This window comes from Motacilla alba, chromosome 12 (genome assembly GCF_015832195.1).
Source record: "Motacilla alba alba isolate MOTALB_02 chromosome 12, Motacilla_alba_V1.0_pri, whole genome shotgun sequence".
Classification (NCBI taxonomy): domain Eukaryota; kingdom Metazoa; phylum Chordata; class Aves; order Passeriformes; family Motacillidae; genus Motacilla; species Motacilla alba.
The window spans coordinates 5673844-5700312 of record NC_052027.1 but is presented as its reverse complement, the minus strand read 5'-3'; the positions used below and the strand labels follow the sequence as shown (position 1 = coordinate 5700312).

General features: G+C 45.5%; 1 protein-coding gene across 2 annotated transcripts in view; it reads left to right on the top strand.

The window, feature by feature from the left end:
- Positions 1 to 23043, top strand: part of LOC119706084 (monocarboxylate transporter 2-like) — a 39460-nt gene extending 16417 nt beyond the window's left edge. For both annotated transcript variants that reach the window (XM_038149260.1, XM_038149259.1), the window contains 3 exons: positions 11368 to 11511; positions 17818 to 18666; positions 21101 to 23043. In XM_038149260.1, the coding sequence (XP_038005188.1) occupies positions 11368 to 11511; positions 17818 to 18666; positions 21101 to 21393 (1286 nt within the window). In that variant the 3' untranslated portion in view covers positions 21394 to 23043. The remainder of the gene's footprint in view (positions 1 to 11367; positions 11512 to 17817; positions 18667 to 21100) is intronic.
- The last annotated feature ends 3426 nt before the right edge of the window (positions 23044 to 26469 follow it).

Below are 26469 nucleotides of genomic sequence, written 5' to 3'. Positions count from 1 at the left end.
ACAGCATCTCCATGCCTCCCCTTCCTCTCCCAAATCAGGCTCACAGGCTGTGTGGAGGTGATGCTGTCTCCAGCCCTGTGGGGACACTGGGGGCACTGAGCACTTGAAGCATCAGGCACATGTCCCTGGAGGGGGAGACATGTCCCTGGGGCGTGGAGGGGCCAATTTGCTGGTGCCAGGTGTGGCCATGGAAGGCAATCCCTGTGAGGACTGCCCCATCCCAGCTCCCTGCAGCCCCAGGGGCATCCCTGCTGCCCGGTGCCCTGCAGGGCACACAGAGGCCAATGTTCCCACTGGCCACAGCTTTTGTTGACACAGTGCCTGGTTTCCTTGGTGTTCTCCTTGGTCTAAGGACCTGGTTTTGGGCTGTGCTGCTTACACTGTAACAGGGCTTGTGTTTGCATTTCATAAATAATGCAAATGAAGCTTATTTTCTGAAAATACATGAACTGACCCAAATCTCCACTGGAGAAGCTGTGCTGATTTTGACAGCATGGATGCAGATTTACAGTGACCACCTGAGGCTTTGCTTGTAGCACCAAAGGAGTTCCAGCTTTTCAGAATACAACTGAAAATCAGCAGCCAAGACTGTTTCTGCCCTTCACTTTCTGCTGAATTCCCCCAGGAAGCTGTTTTCTACCAGCCAGGGCTCTGGCAATATATATTACAGAAGTTAATGTGTCTTATCCCCCAGTTTCTTAATCTGAACTAGGTTGCAGAAAACAATTCTGTCACTATAATACAAGCAGTAAAACAGATTACTGTGCAGTAAAGTGGATAGCCTGGACTTTATGATGGGGTACTTGTAGCTCTTGCCAGAGCTCCTGTTCAGCAATTCCACATTTCCAGTTGCAGAGGGAAGGCTGGGAGGTTTGAGAGGAGGAGCAGGAGGGAACATTGCTTTTCTCTGACCAAATCCCACAGGCTGACGCCCTATCAATCTGATAGAGAAGGATTTGTTTTACAATGTTTCTACTTTTCTTTTCTTTCTTGTGATGGGTGAAGAGCTCATTCCTTACCCCAAATGAGAAAGGAATTACAGAGCAGAGTCTTTGATGCATGGTTAAAAAAAAAGGGAAAAGGATCTGATCCATGATCTTGGAAGTCTTTTAATGATTCTCTGATTCTGTAAGGGACCAAGGGCCATGGCATCATCCTTCCCTAAAGGTGCTCTGAGCTGCACATCAGCCCCAGGTAACAGGCTCTGGGGGTGAGGAGGACACAGCAAATGTCCCAAAATGCAGAGCACCACAGGGTACCCATCGTGCTGCCAGCTGCCCTGGGCAGGGCTTCTTTCTGCAAACTGCCTTCTTGGGCACTGTGCCAACACAAGACCAAGATTCCCAAGGTTTTTCCTCAGAGGTAGAGGGGTGAGTTTTGTTTAGGAAACAATTTCATTGCAAAGCCAAAAGCCTTTGGCCTTGGCACCTCCTGATTTGGGCTGCGTGGTGGTGCCAGGTTCACCAAACTGAGCTGCTCTTGTCCCACTTTTAAGGGTGACACATTTCAAGCTAGACCACAGAGGTGTCCCTGGGGAAAGCCAATACCCCGGGAAAGCAGGAGGCAGCAGAGCTCTCAGGAAAGAAAAGATAAGCAATATTAATTTGCTAGTAAATTAGTTGCCCTATTCAGCATCAGGGGAAACAGCCAAACATTCTGAAAATAAGGAATAGTGATGCCACTAATTTAATAGCAGTAATGTTCTTGTAGCTCTTATGGTCTCCTGTGAGGCTGCAAGAGAGGTAAGGATCGTGGGAAGAAGTAATATCTGTAATTATGGCCAACTGTTGGAGCTTGAACAACGAGCCAGCCTCCTGGCACATGTGCCAGAAGAGAGAGAATAATTTCATACTAGGACGGGATCTGCATTTTCTTTTTTAATTTTTTTTTTTAAATGGTGACTGTGTGGCCAAATGCTTCCTCCATCTTTATAATGGAATAACAGGAGTCATCCAAGGGGAGCTCAGAGAGCAGATCCTCCTGCAGAGTCATTTCAGCTGCTTGTCTTGAATACCTGGGGCAACACTGAGGGACATTGGAGCTTCTTTTTGGCAATTTTGAAGAATTTCACTCTTTGTGATTGCTGTGCATGTTTGTATATGGCTCACAGGTGTAAATTCTTCTGTAAAGGCTTCTGTTGCCCTATCATACATAAAAAGCTCAGGCTCATGGCATCAGCACCATCATTGTTTTTATTCAGAATGTACTGCAGTGGAGTCTTGTCTCAGTTTTGCTATACCCTGCCGTAAAACTCCCCCAAAATCTCCAGGGTGCTGTTCTCTCACATCCAAATTCCCATTAAAATTAAGGAATCTCTGTCTGTTTTACAAATACAGCATCAGACAGCCACATTTTGTAAACACAATAAAAATGAGAGTGTTTCTGGTGAAAAAGCCTCCACCTGAAACCAACCAGTTTTTATTAGTCTTTTTATTTATTAGTTTGTAATTTGGTGAAGATCAAATTACCTGAATATTTAATTCTGGAAATACTCCACAACTAAATCTTTTCCTCCAAAAAAACTTTCTGTCAGAGCTTCTGAGTGCTTAATAGAGCATCTGCTAAAGCAGCAAGGAAGAGACAGGGAAGCTGAAAGTCCACCATTGACCTTGAACATTTAATCCAAAATTTTATAGCTGTATTTTATTACACTGCTAGCATGATAAATTGCAGTGACAGGTTTAGAAAGAACCTTACAACATGCAGTGGCATAAAGCTATATTTATAATGAGTTTGATTCTGCAGTTTTTTAACTTTATCAAAACTGCCAATGTTCTCTCCTGCCCTGGTCCAGACCAAAACCTCCTCTGCCTCCAGAAGAGCCCACCCAGGGCTCTCCACCCATCTCAGTTGCCTTCAAAGAGCTGCAAAGCACCACAGCACTACAAGGGGAAACTGAGGCATGGGAGGGAGGTGGGTTTCTTCAAGGACAAGGTTCACCTGTGCCAGCTCTCTCTACTGCTGGTTCAACAAACATTCATTCGCAAGTGGGGCTTTTACTGGGGACGTGCTTTCCCATCTGGGTATTTTGTGGAGGCTGAAACAAAAGGAGGAAGATTATTCTGTTTATTCACAGTGCTGTGGATATCCAGCATAGCATCCTGCTGTCCTGCCCAAGCCCTGCCAGGTGCTCCCTGAAGCTGCCTGATGCTGTTCTTCCCCTTTTTCGTTACCCTCCCCACCTCTGGGAGTCCCACCCCATCAGCCTCCCCAGGAAACTGTGTGCAAACAAGACATCCTCCCCATGCAGGGGCAATCCCAGGGTAGCAGCAGCATTACAGTCCTAGGTTTTGATAAGAAAGCTGGATGAGGAATGATTTGGTTTCTGTAATGAATGGTGCTGCAGGTTCATATACTTCTCCTGACTCTCAGAGAGCTCTCCAGCTCTGCAAGGTCACCACGTATGGGCTTATATTTTTTATTTTTTTAAATAGCTCTGTTCTACTTAAAAGCAATAATAGCACTGTAGGTTCAGGTGAAATATTTCTGTGTTCGTGGACTTGGTCACAAAGCTTTATCATTTTGCCCTTCATTGGAGCTATCAAGGTCACCAGGCAGCAGTAATAGAGATGTGATAGACTTAATAAAAACCAAGATTAATAAGAAGAAGGAAGTGAAGAGTTTTGGCTGGGGGGTTGTTAAGGGTGTTAAGCCAAGGAGTAAGTTATAATCCATTCCCCCCAGGTGGAATTCAAACATGTGAAAGTTCTTTCCCCCAGATGCCAGCCTGTCCCAGAGCATTGCAGCTCTTCTCTCCCTGGAAGGGCTCTCCAGTGTACCTGAACTCTTGGTCAAGGCCTGCAGGTCCCAGGGTGGGCAAAGCCCTTTGGAGACCAGCAGCAGGCAGGGGCCAAGCTTGCAGCAGCATGTTTGGAGCAGTAACCCAGGGCTGTTGACCTCCAGGAATGGATGTTCCAGCCACACAGGGAGCTCCTGCCCTGCAGCTGGGCTTCCAGTGATGGAAGGGATCACAGCCAGTGGTCCTGCCAGGGCAAAAGGGCAGCTGAAGAAATCACAGGAGAGCAACTCAAACACTGTGATGCCATGACCTTGTGAAGGTGAGCTGTGATCTGCCGAGTGCTGAGATCCAAACCTGCAGCTGGGGGAAGCACTGAGTGCTGTCCCTTTGCAGGAGAGGTTATTTAATTGCCTGAACTCGAAGTGACATGAAGGACCTTGGCCACAGCCCCAGCTTGGGAGCTCTTGGCCTGTGGCTCCTCCGTGCACCGCAGGAGCAGCATCTGAGCTGGGTGATCTGGAAATTGAAATGCCAGAGCACTGATCAGATAGGACTGCTGGATAAGGAAGAGAACACTTTGTCCTTCTGAAGCTTGGGCCTTGTCTGCTTTGTTTTTCTTCTTCTTCTTTCTTTCTTTCTTTTTTCTTTTGACATCAGGTGGCTGCTGTGGCAAGTTTCAGTGGGAGGCCAGGTCCCTGTGCTCCCAAGGGCAGGCCTGGTGGGAGCAGGGAGGGAGGATTGCTGCAGCCTGGTTGCTGCAGTGGATCATTGCCCTCCCTGAACACAGCTCCAGTCCTGCCCAGGCACCACAGGACTGACCAGTTTGATGAGTGAACAATGTGTGTCCAGACAATTTCTCCCATGCCTGGCTTATGAATCATCTCACAGGGATTGTGCTGGAGCTGCAGCCCTTATCCCCTTAAATGAACTGACTGTTCTCCTCACCTGTGAGGAGGCAAATGAAGCATCTCTGGGGCCAGGTTAGCTGTTGGAGCTGCTGTGGCATGGGCTGGATTTCAGCCTCCTTATTTAAAATTGATTGTTTGCAATGTAAAGTAACACTAATAGAAGGCATCAGGGTGATTTAGGTGTGGACAGGTCTTTGGAAGCTGCTTTGTCAGGCAGAGGAGCATTTGAGACTGAGGTTGTCAGCTGGGGCGTGTGCTCACTGCCACTTGTCCCCAGCATGTGGCCATCCTGTCTCCAGCAGCACTGCCTGAGGAAGGGTCGCTTGTCTGTGAGCTCCTCAGCCCATGCAGGTGAAAACCAAACCATCTGAACCAAGCAGCTGAGACTAATAATTATTAGGCTTCATGGTTAGCAGGTACCACCAGTTATTCTCCAGTGATCTGGAGCAAGCAGGAGTTACCAAGGGTGAGCAGCAGCTCTCCACACCCTGGTGACACAAGCATTTAAAAACATGAGCTGTCCAAGCCTCTGCTGGCACGACAAAGAGTGGAAGGCCAAAGGTTTGACCCTCTCATCCCTTTCCCCCCACGTTTGCAGCTGGGCCCTGTGTTTTCTGTAGCTGCCCCCTCTCAGGCTGTGTGCTGTTAGCAGGAGCTGCTGGCTGATCCCCCCATCTCCCAAGGCTGGGGGGGTCTGGCAGCACATTAATAACGTGGGGGCACTTGCTTTCATTCAGGGCTAATGAGGAGGTTGCTCTGTTATGGTGGGCTGGTACCCTGGTGGATAAATTACCAAGCCAAAGGCAGTGTTGTTATTCCACAGAGGGAGTGAGATTATTACTGAGGAAATTGCAGGCCTGCTCCTGTTGTTGTTTTACTACTGGTGTAATAATAGACTTTGTTCCATTAGTATAAACGATTTCCCCCCTCTCCCTCTCCTCTGAGTACGTTGCACTCCTTCTCATGTCCCCAGTGACTCCCCACAGTCAATGGCAATCATGGCATGCCAAGTTCCTATTTGTATTTTCACAATGGTTTGGAAAATATTAACTGTCTGGGCAGTTCTTTTGGTGCTGGCCAATGTCCCTGGGCAGGAAGAGCTCTTTAGAGCCACTTGTCACCGTGGAAAAGCAGGAAAAGCTGAGCTGCATGTTGCAGCCCCAGCTGTGGGGGCACTGGTGGTCCCAAATCTTCCAGTGGAGGTCTGTGCAGTTGAGTATTCAAAAGTATTTTAAAGTGTTGTTGTTTTATCACCTGTGTGGTCATCAAATGGTCTGACCAGCAGACCTAGAACATTTGCACTGGCTCTGTGCCACTTTACACTGTCAGAAGGTCAGTGTTGTGAAACCTGGAAAAATCCCACATTGCTGGAACCTCTGGGTTACAGATTTTCAGGGCCTCAGCTCTTCACTGCTTATCTGAAAGCCCTACACAGAAATCTTGCAGCAGAAATTAATCCATGACAAGTTCTACCAGAAAGGAGGAATACTGTTACTATTAGTACCAGGTTAAGTTAAAGAAAAAAAAAAATATGTGTATATATATATATATATATATATGTGTGTGTGTGTATATATATATATATATATATATACACACACACACACAGAGGGTCAGAGGTATGGGAGAGAAGAATGTTTTAGTCCCTCTTAAAAATACATCAGTGTTTCACACTGGCACTGGAAGTTTTGCAGCTCATAAAAAATTCATAAGGCTTGCTGAGGAAAACAGGAAGGCAATTCAGGTGTCTATTTTTTGAGCACTGTCATACTTGCAAGAGTTTAGGCCAGTGTGGATTGATATTTCTTGTTATGTGCCAGCTCTGCATTATGATCCTCTCTGGATCATAGTTCAGTGACTCAAGAAGAATGAATGACGAGGTGGCCTGGGTTTGTGGAGGAGAAGAGAGGAGAGCCCAGGGTATTTTGCTGCTTCTTTATGGTTTTACAGTCTCCTCTTCAGGGCCCTTTTTACTTCTGCAAACACAAAACTCAAGGTGAAAAGTAATTGGACAAGCTAACAAATGAGTTGAGGCTTGCTGCATTCCCCACTGGCGAGTCTCTGTGTTTCTCTTGCCACCAAGAGCAGCCTCTTTGACACAGCCTTTCATGTACCAGCTAACAAAGAATGGAAATCTGCCACAGGCATGAGAAAAGAGAGCCTTTAAACAGGACAGGCACTAAACCAGTGTGATTTATGTGGGCTGAGGGCAGTGCTTTACATTTCATCAGTCTTCCAGGGGCTCCATGATCCCAGCTGCATCTTTTGGGGATAGTTGGTGCAAACTGTTGCTCTCCAGGCTGCAGAGTTTCACTGCAGGCAGAAGTGGAAGCCTCACGGTGTGCACCCTGCTCTGCAAGGGCTTGGGGTGTAAAGTGAAGCACTTCTGAGCAGGCATTCCTTGCTCTTACCATGAGATGATGGAGAGCAGCTCCCTGAGAGCCAGGGGAGGCGCAGAGCCACAGGCACAGCTCTGAGTGAAGCCAGCAGCAGGATGAGGCTCAGCATCCTCACTGTGTCCTCTGCTGACCTGTGTTGTCCCCCTGCAATGGATAAAAAAAGATGGCCATGGCTGGAAGCTCACGGGATGGGAGGAAGTCACGGGGTCATGGAAGGGGCTGCCATGAGGCTGGGTGGGTGGGAGGGAATGCCATCCCTTCCTGCCCCAAAACACCACCCAAGTGTCAGCATGCTTGGCATTGGGACGTACTGCATGGGGTGCGTGGGGTTAATGAAATGACTCCTCTAATTTCATCATTAGAAGTTGCAGTGCTGTGTTGGTGCTGGGGCTGTGGGGACAGCCCTGACTGCCCTGCTCCCTGAGAAGCCTCAGTGCACTGGGGACATTCCCAGCAGCTGGGATGGCTTTTGCTCCTTGCTCTGACTGTCCAGGGACTGGCACAGCGCTCGTGTGGCTGCTCCTGCCAGGAGGTGAAGCCAGGTAAATGGCAGCTCTCTGAGAGCTTTGCTAGCTCTTTCTCTTGCCCTGTTCATCTCACCTGATGCTGGAAATTAAGAAGCAAAAATCGCCCTGATGCTCTTAGCTTGTCCTGATGCAGGCTTGCAGGAGGGAGCAATGGCTTCATCTGGATGCCAGGACAGGGAGCCTGTGGCTCCTGCTCGTTTCACCAGGCAGGTATTAGCAGCTAAAGGGGCCTTGGGATCCAAGCTGCACACGCTGTTACCCTAAATGGTTTCTCTGTGCTAATATACAATATCTTTATTCTTTCCATGCCAGCTGAGTAACTGGTAAATGACAGGTCCTGCTTTTCAATTCCACCCTGCTGCCAGGGGCTGTCACCCTTTTAATTTGTGCAATAGCTGCAAGCATAGCAGTAATTGTGTTCCACATTTCCCACAACTGCAGTGCTGGCTTTGCGTTCCCTCTTCTTCAGCCCTCTGCCCCAAATTGAGCTATTTAATGTTTTCTGAAGCTACCCCACAATGCTGCTGTTAAACTTACCTCATGTTTGATGTTTAATCAACTTCCCCCTCAAGAAGTGCACTGCAGAACAAGGCAGACCTGCTGGATGTGAAGCTGATTGCTGCAGACACCTGGGCAGGGTGAGGGGGTCTCTGTCACCTGCCCAGGCTGGCAGGGCTGGGAGCTGAAGTGTGCACAGCTCTCAGATGTGACAGGTTGCGTGTGCAATTTTGGACAGATTCTGAAAGGCTGCTCTGCTAAAGCCTGTGGATGTTTCTTTAGGTCCAAATGACTTAAGTGGAAGTAATTTTGGGGATGTGATTTTGCATTTGCTTCAATGCATTTGAAAGGTCTGCTCAGGACTTTTATAAACCCTTCAGCCTTTGAGCAACCACTCAAGGAAGTTGGATTTCCCAACTGTTCGAGGTTCTGGGTTGGGTTTTTTGGTGTCTCATGTAAGTCCAGCTTTTCCTGCTAGGTCTAGCTTTTCCTGCAGGTTGAGTGCTCATGTGGATTCTCTGTGCCTGAGACGGTTTATTGCAGATGTTCTGCTCCTGTTTTGTGCTCTAACTGGATGCACCCAGTGTCTGAGAGGTCTCTGATCCCCAGTTCTGTGTGGGTGAGGCTGGTCAGGTGCTGTCCCTCAGGCATGGGCTGTGATCCTGCAGGCTGTGGCTCTTCACCAAAGCAGGCTCACAGGGCATGGACACTTCCAGGCTGTGAAGGGGAAAGGTTCTGTGCTTCTGAGTTTTGTCCCAGTCCCCTGCGAGCTCAGCCCAGCCCTGGCAGGTGACACCCTTGAGAGCACAGCTTTCCACCCAGGCTGGCAAACATGGGGCTGATTTTCCTGCTGTAAAACTGATTGCTCTGCTTGCAGCAGGTGAAGGTCATGCAGACCTCCTGTAAACCACTGCTGAGAGATCACACATGACAAGAACGCGGAAAAGTTTCAGTCTCTTGGCTTAATAAGTGCTTGCTGGGAAGTGGCTGAGGACACAGCACATGAGACAGGGACACAGAAAGGCTGCCATCATTTGTAAAGCCAGTAGTTGGGATACAAACATTTATTTTCCTCTACTTCAACCTCTACAGCTGAAGCAGAGGAAAGTAACAGCTGTGTACAGCTGTCCCCATAGCTGGGCAGAATGTATCCTACCCTCAGCCCCTTCCAGTTCATTATCTGCTGTCATGGTCCAAGCCCATCCTTCCTGGTGGGTGAAGCAAATACAACCATTTATGGACTGAGGGGGACATTATTCCCAATTTCCCTTCTCCTAAGCTGGATGCTGCAAGACTGGGACATATGTGAGCAGTGCTGGTTTTCCTCTCACAGCAGGGGCTTCTCTCCATGCTAGCTGTCCCAGGTCAGAGCAGGAGAGGAGCCTTAGCAGGAACATTGTGGGCTTTAAATGCTTTGCTCCATGGCACAACATCCTACAGGATGAAAGCCCTCTGCCAGTGGGCAAAGGTAATGGAAACCACATTTTCTTAGCTGAGTAATTAGATTGATTCTGCAGAAATGCAGACATGTGGAAAATTGAAAAATGGAAGAGTTGCATGCCCTGAGGCTGCAGATGAATATGTTGGTGCCTGTCTGAGGAGCACTGGCTCAATCTATTGAATTACAGGACGTGCTGAGAGCAGCTCAAGCACGATGCAAGTTCAGGCCCTGACCAGGGGAAACTCAGACAGAAGGGAGAGTCTTTCTCACTGTGCTGATCTCAATATCCCTTTCCCCAGAACTTCTCATTGAATTCTGTAGTGCTCTGTGCCTAAAGATGCAAAGGATGAACCTGTGTGAATCCAGTTAGAGGATTAGCAGGAAAACTCTCCATGTAATTACAGACACCCAGAAATTTTAATTGAATGGTGCATTTGATGGGACTAGATCACAGATCACAGTTACACGGATGTTGTTTAGACTGTGCTTGTGTGCATTTAATTTATGAGTGTTTTGACCTCAGATATCAAATGGAAAGTATTTCTATGGGCTTCATTCCCCAGATTAAACCACCCATACCTACTGTTTTCTATTCTTGCACATTGTAACAGCTGAGAGCTTGTTTGGATGCTGTCAGCCATGCTGAGGGAGTGTTGGGGTTTCTGGCTTTCATTCCTGTGATCAGGAGTGCTGTGGTTTGCAGGGTCTGGAGAGAGCTCTGGAGCTCTTTCTGGCTCTGAGATTATTTAAGCAAAGGTCAATATTCTACCATGGCTCTGTGGTGAAAGAGGTCCCACAGCCAAACTCCTCAGAGATGCCTGTGCCTTTAAAACACCAGTTTGCAGTATTGTGTGAGTGGAGTGGGAAGTGGCAGGAATGAAGGCAAACAGGCACACTGAGCTCTGAAACATCATTACTGTATGATGAGTAGCACCACAAACAGCCAGGTAAACTCAGATATGAAATCTGCCTCTATTCCCCTTCCTCATTTCCAGTATCACTTTTGAAGCATTTTGATTCAGGACGTTTGAGTAATACAGAATCTTTTCTTTACATCTCACAGCTTAGACTTCTGGACTGCTCTTTCCTGTTCAGCTTGGATTTTCTAGTTCTGGCTTCTCAGTTCTGGCTTTTCTTTGGGCAGGAGGTTGGTCCTGAGGTACCATCAAAGTCCCTCCAATATATATATCTTACTGTGATTCTGATTTTTACTGGTCTCACTTCCTCAGATTTCAACCCTTTGTTTCAGTGTGCACAGTTTTTGTGCCATTTCCCTCTTTCATAATTTTGCACTGCCCTGAACCTCCTCTTTGCATAAATGCAAGTCCAATCTGGTTCTTTTGAGCTCTGGCTAATCCATCATACCCAACATTTTCTACCTACATGGACTGCTATGAAGATTTAATTAACAGCTGTTCTGCTGAAGCTTTGGTCCTGGTCAGCAATATTGGAATTGCATTAAATAGGGGCATTAAAAATGCAACAGCATTTGTGATATCTGCCTCACAATATGAGCCACTGCTTGGTGTGTGCAGTTTAACTTCATCATAAATCAAGAAGCTCCTGTGCTGGGATCCTGTGTTCACATGATTTGTTGTCGCTGTTTGCCTTTTCTGGTGACACTTGGAAAGTCTTGGGGGCAGGAGCTGTCACTGGTGACACACCCATGGCACTGGACATGCTGCCATCTCCATGTGGAAGATCTCTGCCTTTCCATTTTCTTCCTCAGCTCACCCTAGGAGCTGTCAGCAGCACTCAGGCCCATTGATATTGCAGAGCTTCACCTGCTTTGTGTCAAACATGCCCTTCTGTCAGAAGATACCACCTCAAGGTCCTTTTTGCCCTCTTTCCCCAGGTCCCATCAGCAGCATTTTGGTGAACCGCTATGGTAGCCGCCCCGTGGTCATGTTTGGGGGCCTCCTGTGTGGTGTGGGGATGATCTCAGCTGCCTTCTGCACCAGCATCCTGCAGCTCTACATCTGCGTGGGCTTCATCACAGGTGAGAGCCAAGCACCTCCTTCCCCTGCACATGAGGCTCCCTTCTGATGCCTTGGGGCTTGCACACCTGGCAATGTCTGCACCAACACACACACACGGGAAGCTGGGGAGAGAAAAACTTGTGAGATAAAAACCTGGTGGGACAAAGGCCCTCCTTTATTGTATCTGTGGGGTTCCCAGATGAAGGAAGGAATGATGAGTCTGGTGTTCTCAGAAGGCTAATTTATTATTTTATGATACTATATTATATTAAAGAATGCTATACTAAACTATACTAAAGAATAGAGAAAGGATACTTACAGAAGGCTGAAAAGATAATAATGAAAACTCGTGACTCCTTCCAGAGTCCTGACACAGCTTGACCGTGGTTGGCCATTAACTCAAAACAATTCTCATGAAACCAATGAAACAATCACCATCTGGATAAACAATCTCCAACCACATTCCAAAGCAGCAAAACACAGGAGAGGCAAATGAGATAATATTGTTTTCCTTTTTGTCTAAGGCTTCTCAGCTTCCCAGGAGAGGAATCCTGGGCAAAAGGATTTTTCCAGAAAATATGACTGCCACACTCCTTATCAATGCTCCAGATGAACTTCAGCAAAGAGCAGTTTGCTGTGCTGCGTTCCTGGCTGGATGTGGCATGTGGGATCCAGGTGCTCTGGGCCAGGTGCTGGGGATGGTGGCCATCAGTGCCCTCAGCTCCCCCTGAAGCAAACCCAGGTTGATTGTGCTCTGCCCTGGGCAAGGCAAGTCCTTCTGGGTACAAGTGTGACTATAAAGAAAGCACTCTTGTTCCTGTTTGACTGTGTGTTATCTTCCCTCTGTGAGATACATGAGATGAGATTTCAGGGGTTTGCTTCAGTTTACTTGCCCTTTTCCAGCTTGTGAGGTGAGGAGGTCCTTTATCTGAAAATGAGAACTGCTGGAGCTGACTGAAAATATCCCTACTGTGAAAAAAAACCAAAAAAAACCTGCATTTCCTTCTTGAAGTTCCAGTTTGAATTGCCTGTACTGAAATATGAAATTCCATATTGGAAACTCAAGCAGAATAAGGCGCAGGCTCAGTCCAGCATTTTTAAAGCCTGCAGGTGCCAGGTTATTGCTTTTAAAGGTAGATGGATTGGAGCTCTCCACCTGTGTGAGTATAGATGCTTAATTGTAAGTATTTTTGTTTTATTATTTTGGATAAGGTACTGCCAAAGTTTATTGCAGTGCAGCTAGGACATCTGCTTGGAAGGATGACACAATGAGTTCAAAATTGGCTTCTGAGGTTGCCAGGTGTATGGTTTAATGAATGTTCCCAATCTCTCTGCAGATGCATTAAGTTGCTGCTTTCTGAATGTGAAAATGTGAGCTCAACATTTAAAATCAATAAAACCAGCCACTAGTAAAGTAAATTGGGACAGAAAGTTTGTCACCCTGTTCTTCCATATCAATATTCCTTTATTAAATCTGTACAGTAGTGAATAAATCCCTGTGTAGCACTCCCTCTCCTAAACTTTACTCTTCTTCAGGACTGTCACTGTAATTAAATGAAACTGTGTTATTATTGGATGAATAAATCTTGCAGATTCCTTGAAAGAGACTCCAGAAACAAAGTGGTGGGAAATAAAATTAACCAATGTCTCTCAATATTTCTAAATGCATGAGCTGGCATCTTTTCCCCCTAAAGAAATGTCCTCTGGGAAGGCGAAGGGGGAAGTGACAGGACAAGGGGGGATGACTTTCAATTGACAGAGGGCAGTTTAGATTAGATGCTAGGAAGAAATCCTTTATTGTGAGGTTAGGAGTCCCTGGCTCAGGCTGCAGAGAGAAAAGCTGTGGCTCCCTCCTCCATGGAAGTGTCCAAGGCCAGGCTGGACAGGGCTTGGAGCAACCTGGGACAGTGGAAGGTGTCCCTGCCATGGCAAGGGAGTTGGAATGGGATGAGTTTTAAGGTCCCCTCCAACCCAAACCATTCTGTGATTCCAAGTTGACTAATGATGGATTAGCATATGGACACCATAAACCCTTTGCTGAAAATATTCCATGCACTTTGGTGAGCAGAAGGACTCAGACAAGAAACAGGGCTGTAGGAAGGCACCAGCTTTCTGTTCTAAAGCACTTGGCTAAAAAAGGTGACAGGAGGGAACTCTTTGCATAACCCCAACAGACCCAGGGTTGATAAAGACCTTGCTCTTGGTCCCTGAATGTGTCTGCAAGTCTGGTGCACCACCCACCACAGAGAGCTGAGTGTGGGCAGTGCTCAGTGCACACAGAGAGCTGAGTGTGGGCTGTGCTCAGTGCACACAGAAATCTCTGAGTGTGAGCAGTGCTCAGTGCACACAGAAATCTCTGAGTGTGAGCAGTGCTCAGTGCACACAGAGAGCTGAGTGTGAGCAGTGCTCAGTGCACACAGAGAGCTGAGTGTGGGCAATGCTCGGTGCACACAGAAATCTCTGAGTGTGAGCAGTGCTCAGTGCACACAGAAATCAGTGTGAGCAGTGCTCAGTGCACACAGAGATCTCTGAGTGTGAGCAGTGCTCAGTGCACACAGAAATCAGTGTGGGCAGTGCTCAGTGCACACAGAGATCTCTGAGTGTGAGCAGTGCTCAGTGCACACAGAAATCAGTGTGGGCAGTGCTCAGTGCACACAGAGATCTCTGAGTGTGAGCAGTGCTCAGTGCACACAGAAATCTCTGAGTGTGAGCAGTGCTCAGTGCACACAGAAATCTCTGAGTGTGAGCAGTGCTCAGTGCACACAGAAATCAGTGTGAGCAGTGCTCAGTGCACACAGAGATCTCTGAGTGTGAGCAGTGCTCAGTGCACACAGTGACCCTCGTGCCAGCCCCAAGGCACAGGGCTGAAACACCCACATCTCTTTGCCTGGCTGTGCCGTTTCCTCTGAGCAGGGCACATCTTTAGCGTGCATCTTTTCCTCCTGCTTGCTGAACAAGGGCAGCTGTGTGGATGAGGTGCTGGCTGATAACCCATCATCTCCAGGCACGGGGGGTGTGCTGGGAAGGAATATTAATTTGACAGAGAAGGGAAGATGCTTGTAAGCCTGCTAACATGCTTGATGCCTCCAATTAAGCTTGAAGTATCTTTGCTGGTCAGGCCTAGCATGGAAGCATTCAAGGGCAATTAGGAAGCCACCTGCCCATCACACAGCTGTGACAGTGCTGCTGCACGAGGAGAGAGGCTTTTGTAAAGGGGATTTGCAGTAACTGTAAAGCAACCTGTAAACATCACACTCTTTCTAGCCTCCGTCCTTCTAGCCTGGAAAGAAAACAGACTGATGTAAAAGCCTGTGCTCGTGTAAGTCACAGGGATGGAGGTAAAAACAAGGTCTTGGTACAAGGAGGTCTCTGCTACAGTCCTGTGCCTTTGGCATATTAATAGAAATCTCTTCAGAGGAGCAGAGCTGGAAGTATCTGTTTGCAGTGGAGGGATTAGACACGGCAATCTCAGTTGCTGACTTGATTATGCCTGTTTCCATTTGCATGCAGAGCAGGAACCAGGCTCTGCTGGTGGAGGCAGCTCTGTCCTTGATGGCTCTCTGGGCTGCACGAGGCACTTTGCATGCACAGGAAACCCCACAGCCTCTTCCCATTTGTTTCCCTACAGCACTTAGAAAAAGAAATGGGGTTTGCAAGCTGTCCACCTGGACAGGTGCCAGCCTGGATGCATTAAGTAGCATTTCAACATGCAACCTCTTCTGAAGTCTGAGGTAGAAGCAGCAAATCTCAAAGCTAATTGCAAGGTGGTAACGACTGGTCAGAGTTTAGTTCAATATGCACCAATTAGACTGCCATGAAATAAAATGGGATCTTGGGTGAGGGACATGGACTGATGAGAGCAGAGTCTTTGCCATGGCTGTAAATGTTGAGCACTGAAATACCTGGTCAGATTGTTCCTTGCTAATAAAGTAAGAACAAGATCAATAACTACACAGCTGAGTCCTGTAGCACCACTTACTTCCTTCTGATATGAGTGAGATGTATTTAATCCAGGAAAGGACACTCGCTCTGGCACAGGTTTGCTTCTGTTCTTGCAACACCACTGACAGACCTCTCTGTCATATCCCTGGGGAGAAAATGTGGTTATTGAGTAACAATTCCAGCTACAGAAAATCTGCTGTAGTTTCTGAAAACTGCAATAAAATGGATGCAAATATTTCCTATTAAAATCAGCCAAAAGCTTAAAGTAAATTGAAATTCCAGTTATTCAATTTGAAACTCTCCAAATTTAATTAATGGGAAGAGCATGAGGTAATATTAAATTAGATTTGTCTGACTGGCAAATTAATGTTCACATAATAAAAAAAATTGAGATGATTATTGTTTAAGTGGGTAGCTAGCATCCAGTCTGATTTTCCTCCTTTGGAAGACATGTGGTGTGTCCCTACCAAAAACTGACTCTGTGGAAATGATGGTTCAATTTCTGCCCTTACTGACCAGCCTGGGAAATGGGGACTGAATGCAAACTCTCACCTGCTGTGCTGCATCTTCTCAGGTGGAAAGAGATACATTTCTGTATTTCAGCACTGTCCAAGGGTGTTCTCTAACCAGGGCTGTGGTTTTCCTCTGTGGTTCCCAGGTCACCCTGAATTTGGCCCTATAGGCATTACAAGCAGGCTGCACTTCCCAAAGATGTGCCCTGCCTAACATATGGACTATCTAAAAAAGTTCATGCTGAGAATGTTTTGTATCCAGAATTATTTTAATGTGTTGCCATTTCAATTTATGTTTAATGCAGTAAACTTCAAAGTAATTAGAAAAAAAAAGAACTTTAGCAAAAAAGAACTTGGCAAAAACCATAATTTTGTAAACCCATTTAAACTGAAACTATCCAGCATTGGCTGGATTCTGCTGCATCAGTTGGATTCTACTCTATCAGTGACTAATGATAGTGTTCCTTAATTAATTTTGAGGACCTTGACCTTTGTAAATTCTCTTCTGTAAAGCAATATGCCTAATTATGTACTGCACAGTTAAACAAACTAATTATATCGACTAATGAACAAGAAAAAATCTGCATGACCCTATTTTCAGGATTCATGTTCTCTGATATAATCACTTCAAGGATTACATTTCTGCTTTGTTCTAATGTGGCTCATTCTTTCCTGGATGATGGAGTGGAAAATATGTGGCATGACTTTTAAATGCCATTTTGATGGAGTTCAGAAAAGTGAACTTTTGTGAAAATACTGCATGTCAAAGAAATGCTTGAAAATATTATTGATGTTTAACTATTGATTATTGATGTTTAACTAGTGATTATTGATGTTGGGCATCAGGAAGAACTGTTGGACATCAGGAAGAATTTTTTCACTGAAAAGGTGATTAAGCTTTGGAATGAGTTGCCCAGGGAGGAGGTGGATTCACCATCCTTGGAAGTGCTCAAGAAAAAGCTGGAGGTGGCACTCAGTGCTCTGGTCTAGTTCATTTGGTGATGACTGGACAGAGGTTGGGCTCCATGGTCTTGAGGGTCTTTTCCAACCTTACTGATCGTGTGATTCTATGGTTCTACATGGCAGTGCTCTCAAACAGAACCACAGCAAATTGAGACCACCACAGCATTTGGGATCTCTGCCTGCAGATTCCACCTGCGCAGGAGAAGCTGGCCAACAGAATTAGCAATGCAGATTCATAATGGCATTTATATATCTAAATGCAATAAAAATAAATTCTAATTAAAAGAAACACTCTGGGGCCCTGTGTAATTAGCATCCTCAGTAGCTGCTTTGCTGTGTACTTGCAGACCTCTTAATCTGTTGCATCAGACCTGAACTGCTCACAGCACCAAATCAGTCGTGGCTGAGGAGGGTGGTGTTATTTTCTGTGCAGGTCTGGCTGCCCAGCAGCAGAGTTGGGTGCCCATGGAAGGGGAGGCCAGCCCTGGATGGATGGACTTTGGTGGTTGACACTGCCCAAGCTAAAACAACCTTCCTCAAACTGGGAGTTGCTATTTCTTAAAAACAGATCCATCCTCTCCCCCAGCAAGAGCACTGTGTCTGGACATAGACAGCATTTCATGGGGGAATAGTTTTGGTTCTCTCTGAAGCAAACTCTTGGTGCTAGTTTTGCCTCCCAAGAGATTTGCAGTGCAGAGGGAAGGGGGTTCTCTGGCTGAGAGAGGGTTTCTGGGGTCTGGTTACCCAAATGTGACAGCCAGAACTCAGAGACACCCTGAGCAACATTTTCATCCACACTGTTGTGTTGAAGAGCCACCAGTAAACCAACTGACTGTGAATTTCCCTAAACAATGAACTGAGGAGAAATGTGTCTCAAACCTACCTTTGTTTATCTGAATTGTTTTCCAGGATTTGGCCTTGCTCTCAACCTTCAGCCATCAGTGATAATAATAGGGAAATACTTCTTGAAGAGAAGACCCATTGCCAATGGCCTCGCCATGGCAGGAAGCCCCGTGATGCTTTGCACCCTGGCACCTCTCAACCAATTCCTTTTTGACAATTTTGGCTGGAGGGGCAGCTTTTTAATTCTTGGGGCAATTTTATTAAACTGCTGTGTGGCAGGAGCTCTCTTCAGACCTATCGGGGCAGGCACAGCACTGGGCAAAACCCAGGTGACTGAGGAAGGGAAGGATGCTCTGAAAGGAAAGACCACTGAAGATGGCCCCATGGAGAACAAAACAGAAGAGGAAGGAGAAAAGGACTGCTTTGAAAAAGTCAATCAGTACCTTGATTTTTCCCTCTTTAAACACAGAGGGTTCTTGATTTACCTGATCGGAAATGTGCTCATGTTCCTGGGGTTCTTTGCCCCTATTGTTTTCCTGGCACCCTATGCAAAGCACACTGGCATTGATGAATATTCAGCTGCTTTCCTGCTTTCCATCCTGGCTATTGTGGACATGGTAGCTCGCCCCACCACCGGCATCGTTGCCAACAGCAAGTGGGTGAGGCCAAGGATCCAGTACTTCTTCAGCTTCGCCATCGCCTTCAACGGCGCCTGCCACCTCCTGTGCCCGCTGGCCTCCAGCTACACAGGCCTCGTTGTGTACTCCAGCTTCTTTGGGCTGGCCTTTGGCATGGTGTGTGCCATGCTCTTCGAGACGCTGATGGACCTGGTGGGAGCTGCCCGCTTCACGAGCGCCGTCGGCCTCGTCACCATCGCCGAGTGCTGCACGATACTGCTGGGACCCCCCATTGGAGGTGAGTGTGTTCTCCCCTGCTGCCACTGGGCTGTCACTTGGATTTAGACTTTTGGAAGCACAGCTTGTGGGGAATTATCCTAGATGTGTTTTCTCTGCCTTACAATCAGCATTTTTCCACTAGTAACTGGACAGGAAAGGATGTCCTTGATGTCTCCTCCAGCATTTCCTCTTTCCTCCTTTCTGTTGAAGTGAGTCTTGGAGAGTCATCTTTTAATCCTGGATCCCTTCAGACACATGAACTGATCTTGCAGAGTGGGACTTCCTACAACACCAAGAATCTTGCACTTTAGACAGCTCCTCCTGGACATTCCTCCTTTTGCAAAAGGCTGGAGTCCACCACAATTTAACTAAAACACAACAGTCCTATGAAAGCCTCTTGTTGACTCAAACCTTGCTGTTTGTCTCTAAGGCTCTGAGTACGCCACTTAGGAATTTCAGTCATATCAGTGCTGCTGAAAGATTTAAGTCTGTTCTAAAAACAATTTTTCAAAATATTTATTTTGGATGGCATGGTTTGAAATATCGAAAGGCAAAGCCCAAAAAGGTCCATGTGGACAATACTGAGTCTCCAGGAGGACTTTCAGTCATCTAAAGATAGGTAAGGCCAGTGATCCCCAGTGATTTAACAGCCTTATTATTCCCTCTATAGCATGTGCTCCTTTTGCAGTTTGAATCCTTTTCCTGGATTCAAAACTGAGATCTGGCTAATGCTTCATATGCCACATCCTGCAGAGCTGTTTAATTCTTCATATTACTGGGTAGCTCATACAGTGTGACAGAGGCAGCTGGATCCTCTTGCTGTCTTAGAGATTCATTATTTAATTAATGACAAACAAAAGAAAATACAATTTTAAAATGGCCGTTTTCTGAATTATATAATTTTCTGTGTGGGAGATTAAGTTAATGACCAGAGACTGCTAATGAGGCTAAAACAGTTCTGTGTAATAATCAGTAATATTAGTTTTGTAGGGTTTTCCCCACCATTTTAATAAGCAGCAAATTTATTGGTTCTTTGGCATTTTAATAACCTACTGCAGGGTTCTGCTTTAATGAACTAAGTAAATTGTTCCCAATGTGTTTTATGACTTTATCTTATTCTCAAAGGAAAAGAGGCAAGACTATCCTACTGTTGAATTTTCCAATACTCTACTCATTAAAACTCTCATTGAAACCTATTTAGGAGACCTCTAGGTCATCCTGATGAGCAGAAAAGGAGAAATTGTTGCAATTAGCATTTAGTTGATGTTTCACCAGTAGCATGAAAAACACAGTGCATGGAAAATGGTGTTCCAAGGCAGCTAGGGATGATTCAGGAAAAGCCACTGACCAAAACCAGTTAAAAATTGTTATTATTGTGATCAGGAAATCTATTTGGTGACCATAAAAACCCTTGTTAGTGCAATGCAGTGGGATAATTAATCATCATCTTTTCAACATTAAGGGTCAATCGGGATGTAATTAAAGGTCCCTCTTTCTGAGGAGGAGAACAGATTCCAAAACGTCAGAGAGCTAAGGGATGATGGGCCAGCTTCAGGGAAGATTGTCTGCATTGTGAAGGCCAGGTTAGGAGTGGGTCTTACTTTAATTAGGATTCGGGATGTTGAGAATGGTCTGTGTTGCCCGGTAAATGGGAATTAATGCTCAGGATCATAATCCCAATAAGATTTGCATTACATTTTGACATAATGGAGAACGGTGACATTTCAATTAAGCCATCTCCCTTCAATTACTCTGTAACTCCATAGCAGAGGCATTAACCTTTGAGAGGAACCTGTCACATTTGTCTTGGCATTGAAATTATCTGACACTGACAGCATCATCTTTGCTTTCCCTGGAACTAATGTTTTCCAGTTTCACGCTGTGCCCTTTCCTCTTTGGATCATGACTGTAACTGCAGAAAGGGCAGCTGTGACCAAAAGCTGAGTCCTCTCTAATGCTGGTGGGTGACCCGTGGTGGAATAAATCACAGGGTCTTTGCCAAAAGCCTGAGATGAGACCCAGTGGGCAGGTCCCTTTCCATTAAAGTCTTCCCAAAATCTGCTGCTTTTTGGCTGCCAAGCCAAATGGACATCCTTGTAATTGATCATTGTAGTTAGTAGGAAGGCTGCCTGCAGGCTCTGTGATCAGAGGAGCAGGGAAAAAACCAGGTGTGCTGAAAAGGTCCAGACTTTGCAGTGCAGGTTCTGCCCCCTTCTACTGAACTGTGCAGATTATCAGAGCATTACCTGCATCAATGTCAACTACCCACAGGCTCTGTAGTGCAACACATGTTCAGTATTTGCAGGCTCAGAGTGTTTGTGGAAGAGATCAGAAGTTCAGAAAATATTTTATCCTAAAGCCCCAAGGTTGTTCCTTGATATACAGGATCTGAAAGCACAATACCCTTGCCTTTATCTCTAAATTTCCTTTTTTTTTTCAATATATATTTACAGGAATTCTTATTGATACCTTTGGAGACTATAAATATATGTTCATTAAATGTGGAGCTGTGATGGTCCTGGCAGGAGCCTTTCTGTTCATCATGAATTATTATAATTATCGTATGCTTGCCAAGGAGGAGAAGGAAAGAAAGGCAAAAGAAGAGGATCCTAAAGCTGTAAGGACAGAAAATGAAGGCAAAAAAAACTGGAACAAAGACTCCACACAGGATGGACCTGAGCTGGAACCTTTAAAAGAGAAGGGAGAAGGATTAAAGAAGGAAATAAATGGCACAAATGAAGTTTAAACCTGTTCTCATGGCTGAATGGGAAATGACTTCTGGGTTGTACAAGTGAGCACTAGCTCTGAAATCACACTAGTTTTTAAAATTTTACTCTATTCTCTGCCATGGGCATCCTCTTCTTTGTTGTAGAAGACTAGAACAGAAACAAGACCTGATTCTTACAAACTGCTGGGACACTGCAGTATCCACTTGCATACCAAAGGTCCTGTGAGATTTTCCTTTAGCTATTCCCCATTTCCCAAAGAAAAGGGAAATGGGATGCTTTGCAGGGGGCCAGGACGAGGCTGGAATGAGACAGGAGTCCTTCTTCAGGTGTTTGGTCTGTGCAGGGCAGAAATTAAGTCTCAAGCTTAACCCTTGATCTACATTCCAACAGTGCAAATTTAATTTTTCCCTAGGAGGTTACAAAGTGCTTATTATCCAATTTCTGAGTGCCTCACCATTTCTAGTGAGCTTTTTCTTTGCAACACCCTGGTGAGACAGTAAGTGTTGCCACTATTAATTAATTGTACAAATGAAGAACTGAAGCACAGAGGAGCTTTGGGCATCATTGCATCAGTGAATAAAGCTTAGGCCTGCCAGAGCTGAAATGGAATCCACTGCCCTGAGATGCCTAAAAGCCTTGCTGAGCCCAGGTATCCCCTTGCTAGAAAAAGGGGATACAATGGATAGCAGTGCACTGAACCTGTGTACAGTGCACTCTGCTCACTGTGTGCCTCACCCTACTCACACTAATCACAATTAGTGATTTTGAACACTGTCTCAGAGCTGGGACCTCGTGCCAGACTTTTTTTTAACCTGTTTCAGTTGCATCCATCCTGGAGGGATGCCAAACCCAGCTGCCTCCCCCTTGTTTGGGGTGGAGGGGCACCTCCCTGCTGCTGGCACTGCAGTACCTGCTGGCCTCATGCCACCCTGCTGCACAAAGTGAAGTTTGCCAGGTCAGTGATGCAGAGGGGGAGCTGAGATCAGACAGGAGGCTCAAATCCTGTGGTGATAATTTTGATCTGGGAAGATTTGCACTCTAAAGTATTTTATACCAAGCAGCCGTTGCCCAAGAGACGTGGATGCTGAGCATGGCATCACGCACTTGAATCATCAGACTTCTGTGGAATTTCATGGATTTGATTAGATAAAAACAAGGGCTTTTCAGGCAGATCAACCAAATCCAAAGCTAAAACTTGTCCAAAAGCTAGTTCTCCTTTTTCTTTGTTTCAATGTGGTCAGATCATATTTTTTCATGGCTTTGTCTTCAAAGAAATGTATTTTCTTGTCACTTGTGTACACAATATGAAGAAAGGCTTGTAAAAATACTTTCATAAATACACTGTACTCTTAAAATTAGGTCATTCTGGTCTTCTTGTACAAAACCTTTTCTGTGAATTCCTTTGTTTCTTTGAAGAATAGTGATCTTTGACTTCAGCAGGACTTAAATTTTAGCCTTATGTCATAACTTGTATTTTCTCTGAAAAAAACAAAATCTATACAAGATAATTAGGCCTTCAGTGCTTGTTTTTAATACCCTTCATTTCTGTCAAATCCATCTGTGATATTTCATTTAAAAAGGCATTAATAGAAGGTCATGAATATTTTCCAGTATGCCTTCTGTCACATACTGTCATATACTTAATAAAACCATTTAAAATAATTAAATTAGTTTGCATTTTCCTGTGTGTGTAAGGCAGCTTCTTGATTCAGTAAGGAGTTGATCATCTGAGGGTTTCTAGTCCTGCCTCCATGCACATGGTCACACAACTCTTGGTCACAGCCTCACGTTCTTGTTGATTTGGATTCCTTTGATATCCTTGGTGGTCTGGGCCAGCCTGACTCACACCTGCAGTTGTGTGGCCCAGGAGTCTGAAAGCTCTGCAGAATGACCTGGCAAGGACCTTACAAGATGATTTTCATACCCTTTCCACCAGGTTGTACCAATTAATCCTCAGTGCAATGACCCAGATCCCCAGCTGTCCTTATGGCAGGAGCTGATACTCGGGCTCCTCATCTCTCAGAAACTCCAAGCAAGCTTTTTAGGTCATAAAACTTTGTTAATCCAGGTAAGATTTCTAACAAAAAGGTGTTCTGTTCGACTATCTGTGAAAATCCTCTGGAAAAGACGTTTCTGTGAAACTGCCCCTGAGGGCAAAAAATGTTTCACTGGATAAGTAGGTCCTTAAGGCTTCAGAATTCTTCTAAGACAAAGCAGGTATTTCATTTAATCTACTCACTCTCCTGTCAAAGAAACTTTGAGATTATGGCACCACTTCTGTCAGGTAGGAAGCCAGGCTATTTTAAAGCAATGTTGGTGGTTGTGGCTGGTGGTCAGTGGTGGGTGCCTGACTCTTCCCTGTTACCTGCTCCTGCTGCCACCCTACACTCAAACCTCTGATCACTGCAGCAAAGCAATGCCAAATAATTCTTTACTTATAAGCCCTAGAAATGCTTCCTTGACTCAAATCCTATGAAATTCAACACCTTGCAGACTCAAGCTGTAATCCTTTCTTGGAAAGCTCTCAAACTTTCCTAAGAACGTTTTCAGTTATTAAAAATAACTAGTGCAGTATGAAAGAACCATTACAAAAAGCTCTTGTGACGCAGTAGAAGCTGCCCGTGCATCTAATTTAGTGATTTGTGTGGCAAATTGAACACAAAATTCATATTTACTTAGGTTTGGAAAGCACCTGTGTGAGGAAGTCAAGAGGTGTGAGTGTTGTGCCATAAATATGCGTGCTAGGCACATGGGGGATATTTGGGATATCAGATGTGCAGGGGTGATTGCAAACACTTTCTTTAGAGCGCAATTAGGAGACTTTTTTTTCATCTTTCATTAGCTTGTGACCTTATTGGAAGTAATTGCCATTGTTTCCAGGGCTGCTCAGACCTCATCAAGAGCCTGATTTGGATGCTGAACCATCATTCCCAACAACCACAAAAGAAGCCAAGAGAGTGGTGTTTGATGGGGAGGTGTCACAAGTACCACGGATTGGATTTAGATTTATCCCATGTACTCATTTTTTGTTTACAGTTCCCCTCACTTCTACCCTCTCTATATTTAGCTTTCCAAATTCAAAAGCATGGAGGTAGAATTCAAATATTTCACTACTTAGGTGGGGCAAAATTTTAACACATTGCTGCCTCCCTTTTAAAAAGAGTGTTAGAGCAGTGACTCAGCCACATGATGGAGTATTGCTACTAGAAGGGGACATTTTCTGCCATCACACCTTGGGCCAGGTGCAGCTTTGCCCCACACATAAACATTGTTTAAATAGAATGAATGAACCATGTCTAGAAAGTGCAAAACACACAAGGAGTCTTGAGAAGTCTGGAACCACAAATGACTAGAAGCAGCTTGGTAGTAACTGTGTCAAAAATTAGTGAGCAAGCACACAAAAACCAAAAGTGCTAACCTATGTGTTTGAAATATGCAATTATTTTAGATGACCAGATTATTCAGAAGGACAGTTCCCGTGGCAGCTGACACCAAATTTATTTGGTTGTGTTCGGAAAACACCTCACAGACAACACAGGTGCATTCAGATTACATCTGAAATGAATTTAAAAGATGACTTTTGTGACCTCTGCAGCGACAGTGACATTGTCTATAAAATAGTATTATTTGGACTTATCAGAACTGCATGAGGGCATTTTGGTGAGTGACATTCATAACTGTCAGCAAAGCTTCCCACAATGGCAGCATGGCTCAGGAACACAGATTTGATTTGCTGTCCTCTCTGACACTCACTAAAGTATTGCTGTGCTTCAGCTTGCATTTGGAAAGAGGCTCATTTACATCCTGACACCAAAAAACTGAACATCCATGGGTAAAGGGGGTGTTCTGTGTCACTGGGGTCGAGACCCTGCTATCACCAGTAACAGCACCATGAAATTCCCTTTCATACACTGTACAACCCTTTGTCCTGCAGAGTCTGCATCTACTTCAGATGAAGTATCTGAAAGTCTAATGGTGTAAACACCTCAGTGGGTAGTGCCCACCCTCACACCATCATCATCTCTGAATGTCCAGCCCATGGCCCAGCTCCCCAGCCCATGAATTTGTCATTTTTCATGTCAGACTAAATCCATGGAAAGAAAGACACAGAGAAAAGCAGGCTTCCCAGAGGCTCTCCAGAGGTTTTCGGACTTCTGTCTGCTGGGTGCAAAGGTATCCCAACAAAATGTGTCACATGAAGAAACTGCCACCTCCTGTGGGAACACTGCTGTTCGGGACAGGCACCAAACAAGAATGTGCTTCTACACTTCCCTGGTCAAATCCATTGGCTGCCAAGAAGGGGAAGATAGTTCACCAAAGATGGCAGCTTCAAGGTCCAATTCTGACACATCAGATTCCTTATGAATCCTGGATCCTGTTTGATGTGCAAAGCAGAATCTTTCAGATGAATGGGTATGATGGAAATGAAATAGGGACAAGCACTTGCCTCCTGCTGCAGAGCCTGGCATTCCTGAACAGATGAGATTCTTAAGTAGTTTAATCAGTATGTAATCACTCCTGACCATTAGTTATGCCTGTGATCACAAAGCACAACTCCAGAGAGAGATCCTTAGAATATCTAGGAGGTTCCATGCATTATTAAGTGAAAAAACCACAGACTCTACCTATCACCCATTAATACTGTGGATAAGAAGTGCTTGTTGAGCAAACTTGCCAACTCTAATTATTCTCCCAGCAGACTGTGGAGGGGTTTTTTTGGCACTTTTACAAGTCTAATGGAAACCTCCACAGCCCTGCTCCTGCAGAGGCAGCGTGGGCAGGGAAATCTCTGTGATGTGCTTCAGACTTCTGAGATAGCCCTACCTTACCTTGTGTGCATATGCACACACTCACAGCCAGCACTGCTCTCAGGGAAAACCCACCTGCTGAAGGCTGGCCTGCAGGGGCTGCATTCCTCTGGGATGCCTGGATTGATGTGTTCAAAGACTGAGTCGCTCAAACCTGGTATCAGAAGGGATCCTCAAGCATCTTTGATGGTGCATCTTTGATCCCAGAGGTGCCAGTGGCAATGGGAAGTGAGAAGGGAGATCTTTTCAGCACCACCGCAGACCACAGTCAGGGACTGAAGGAAC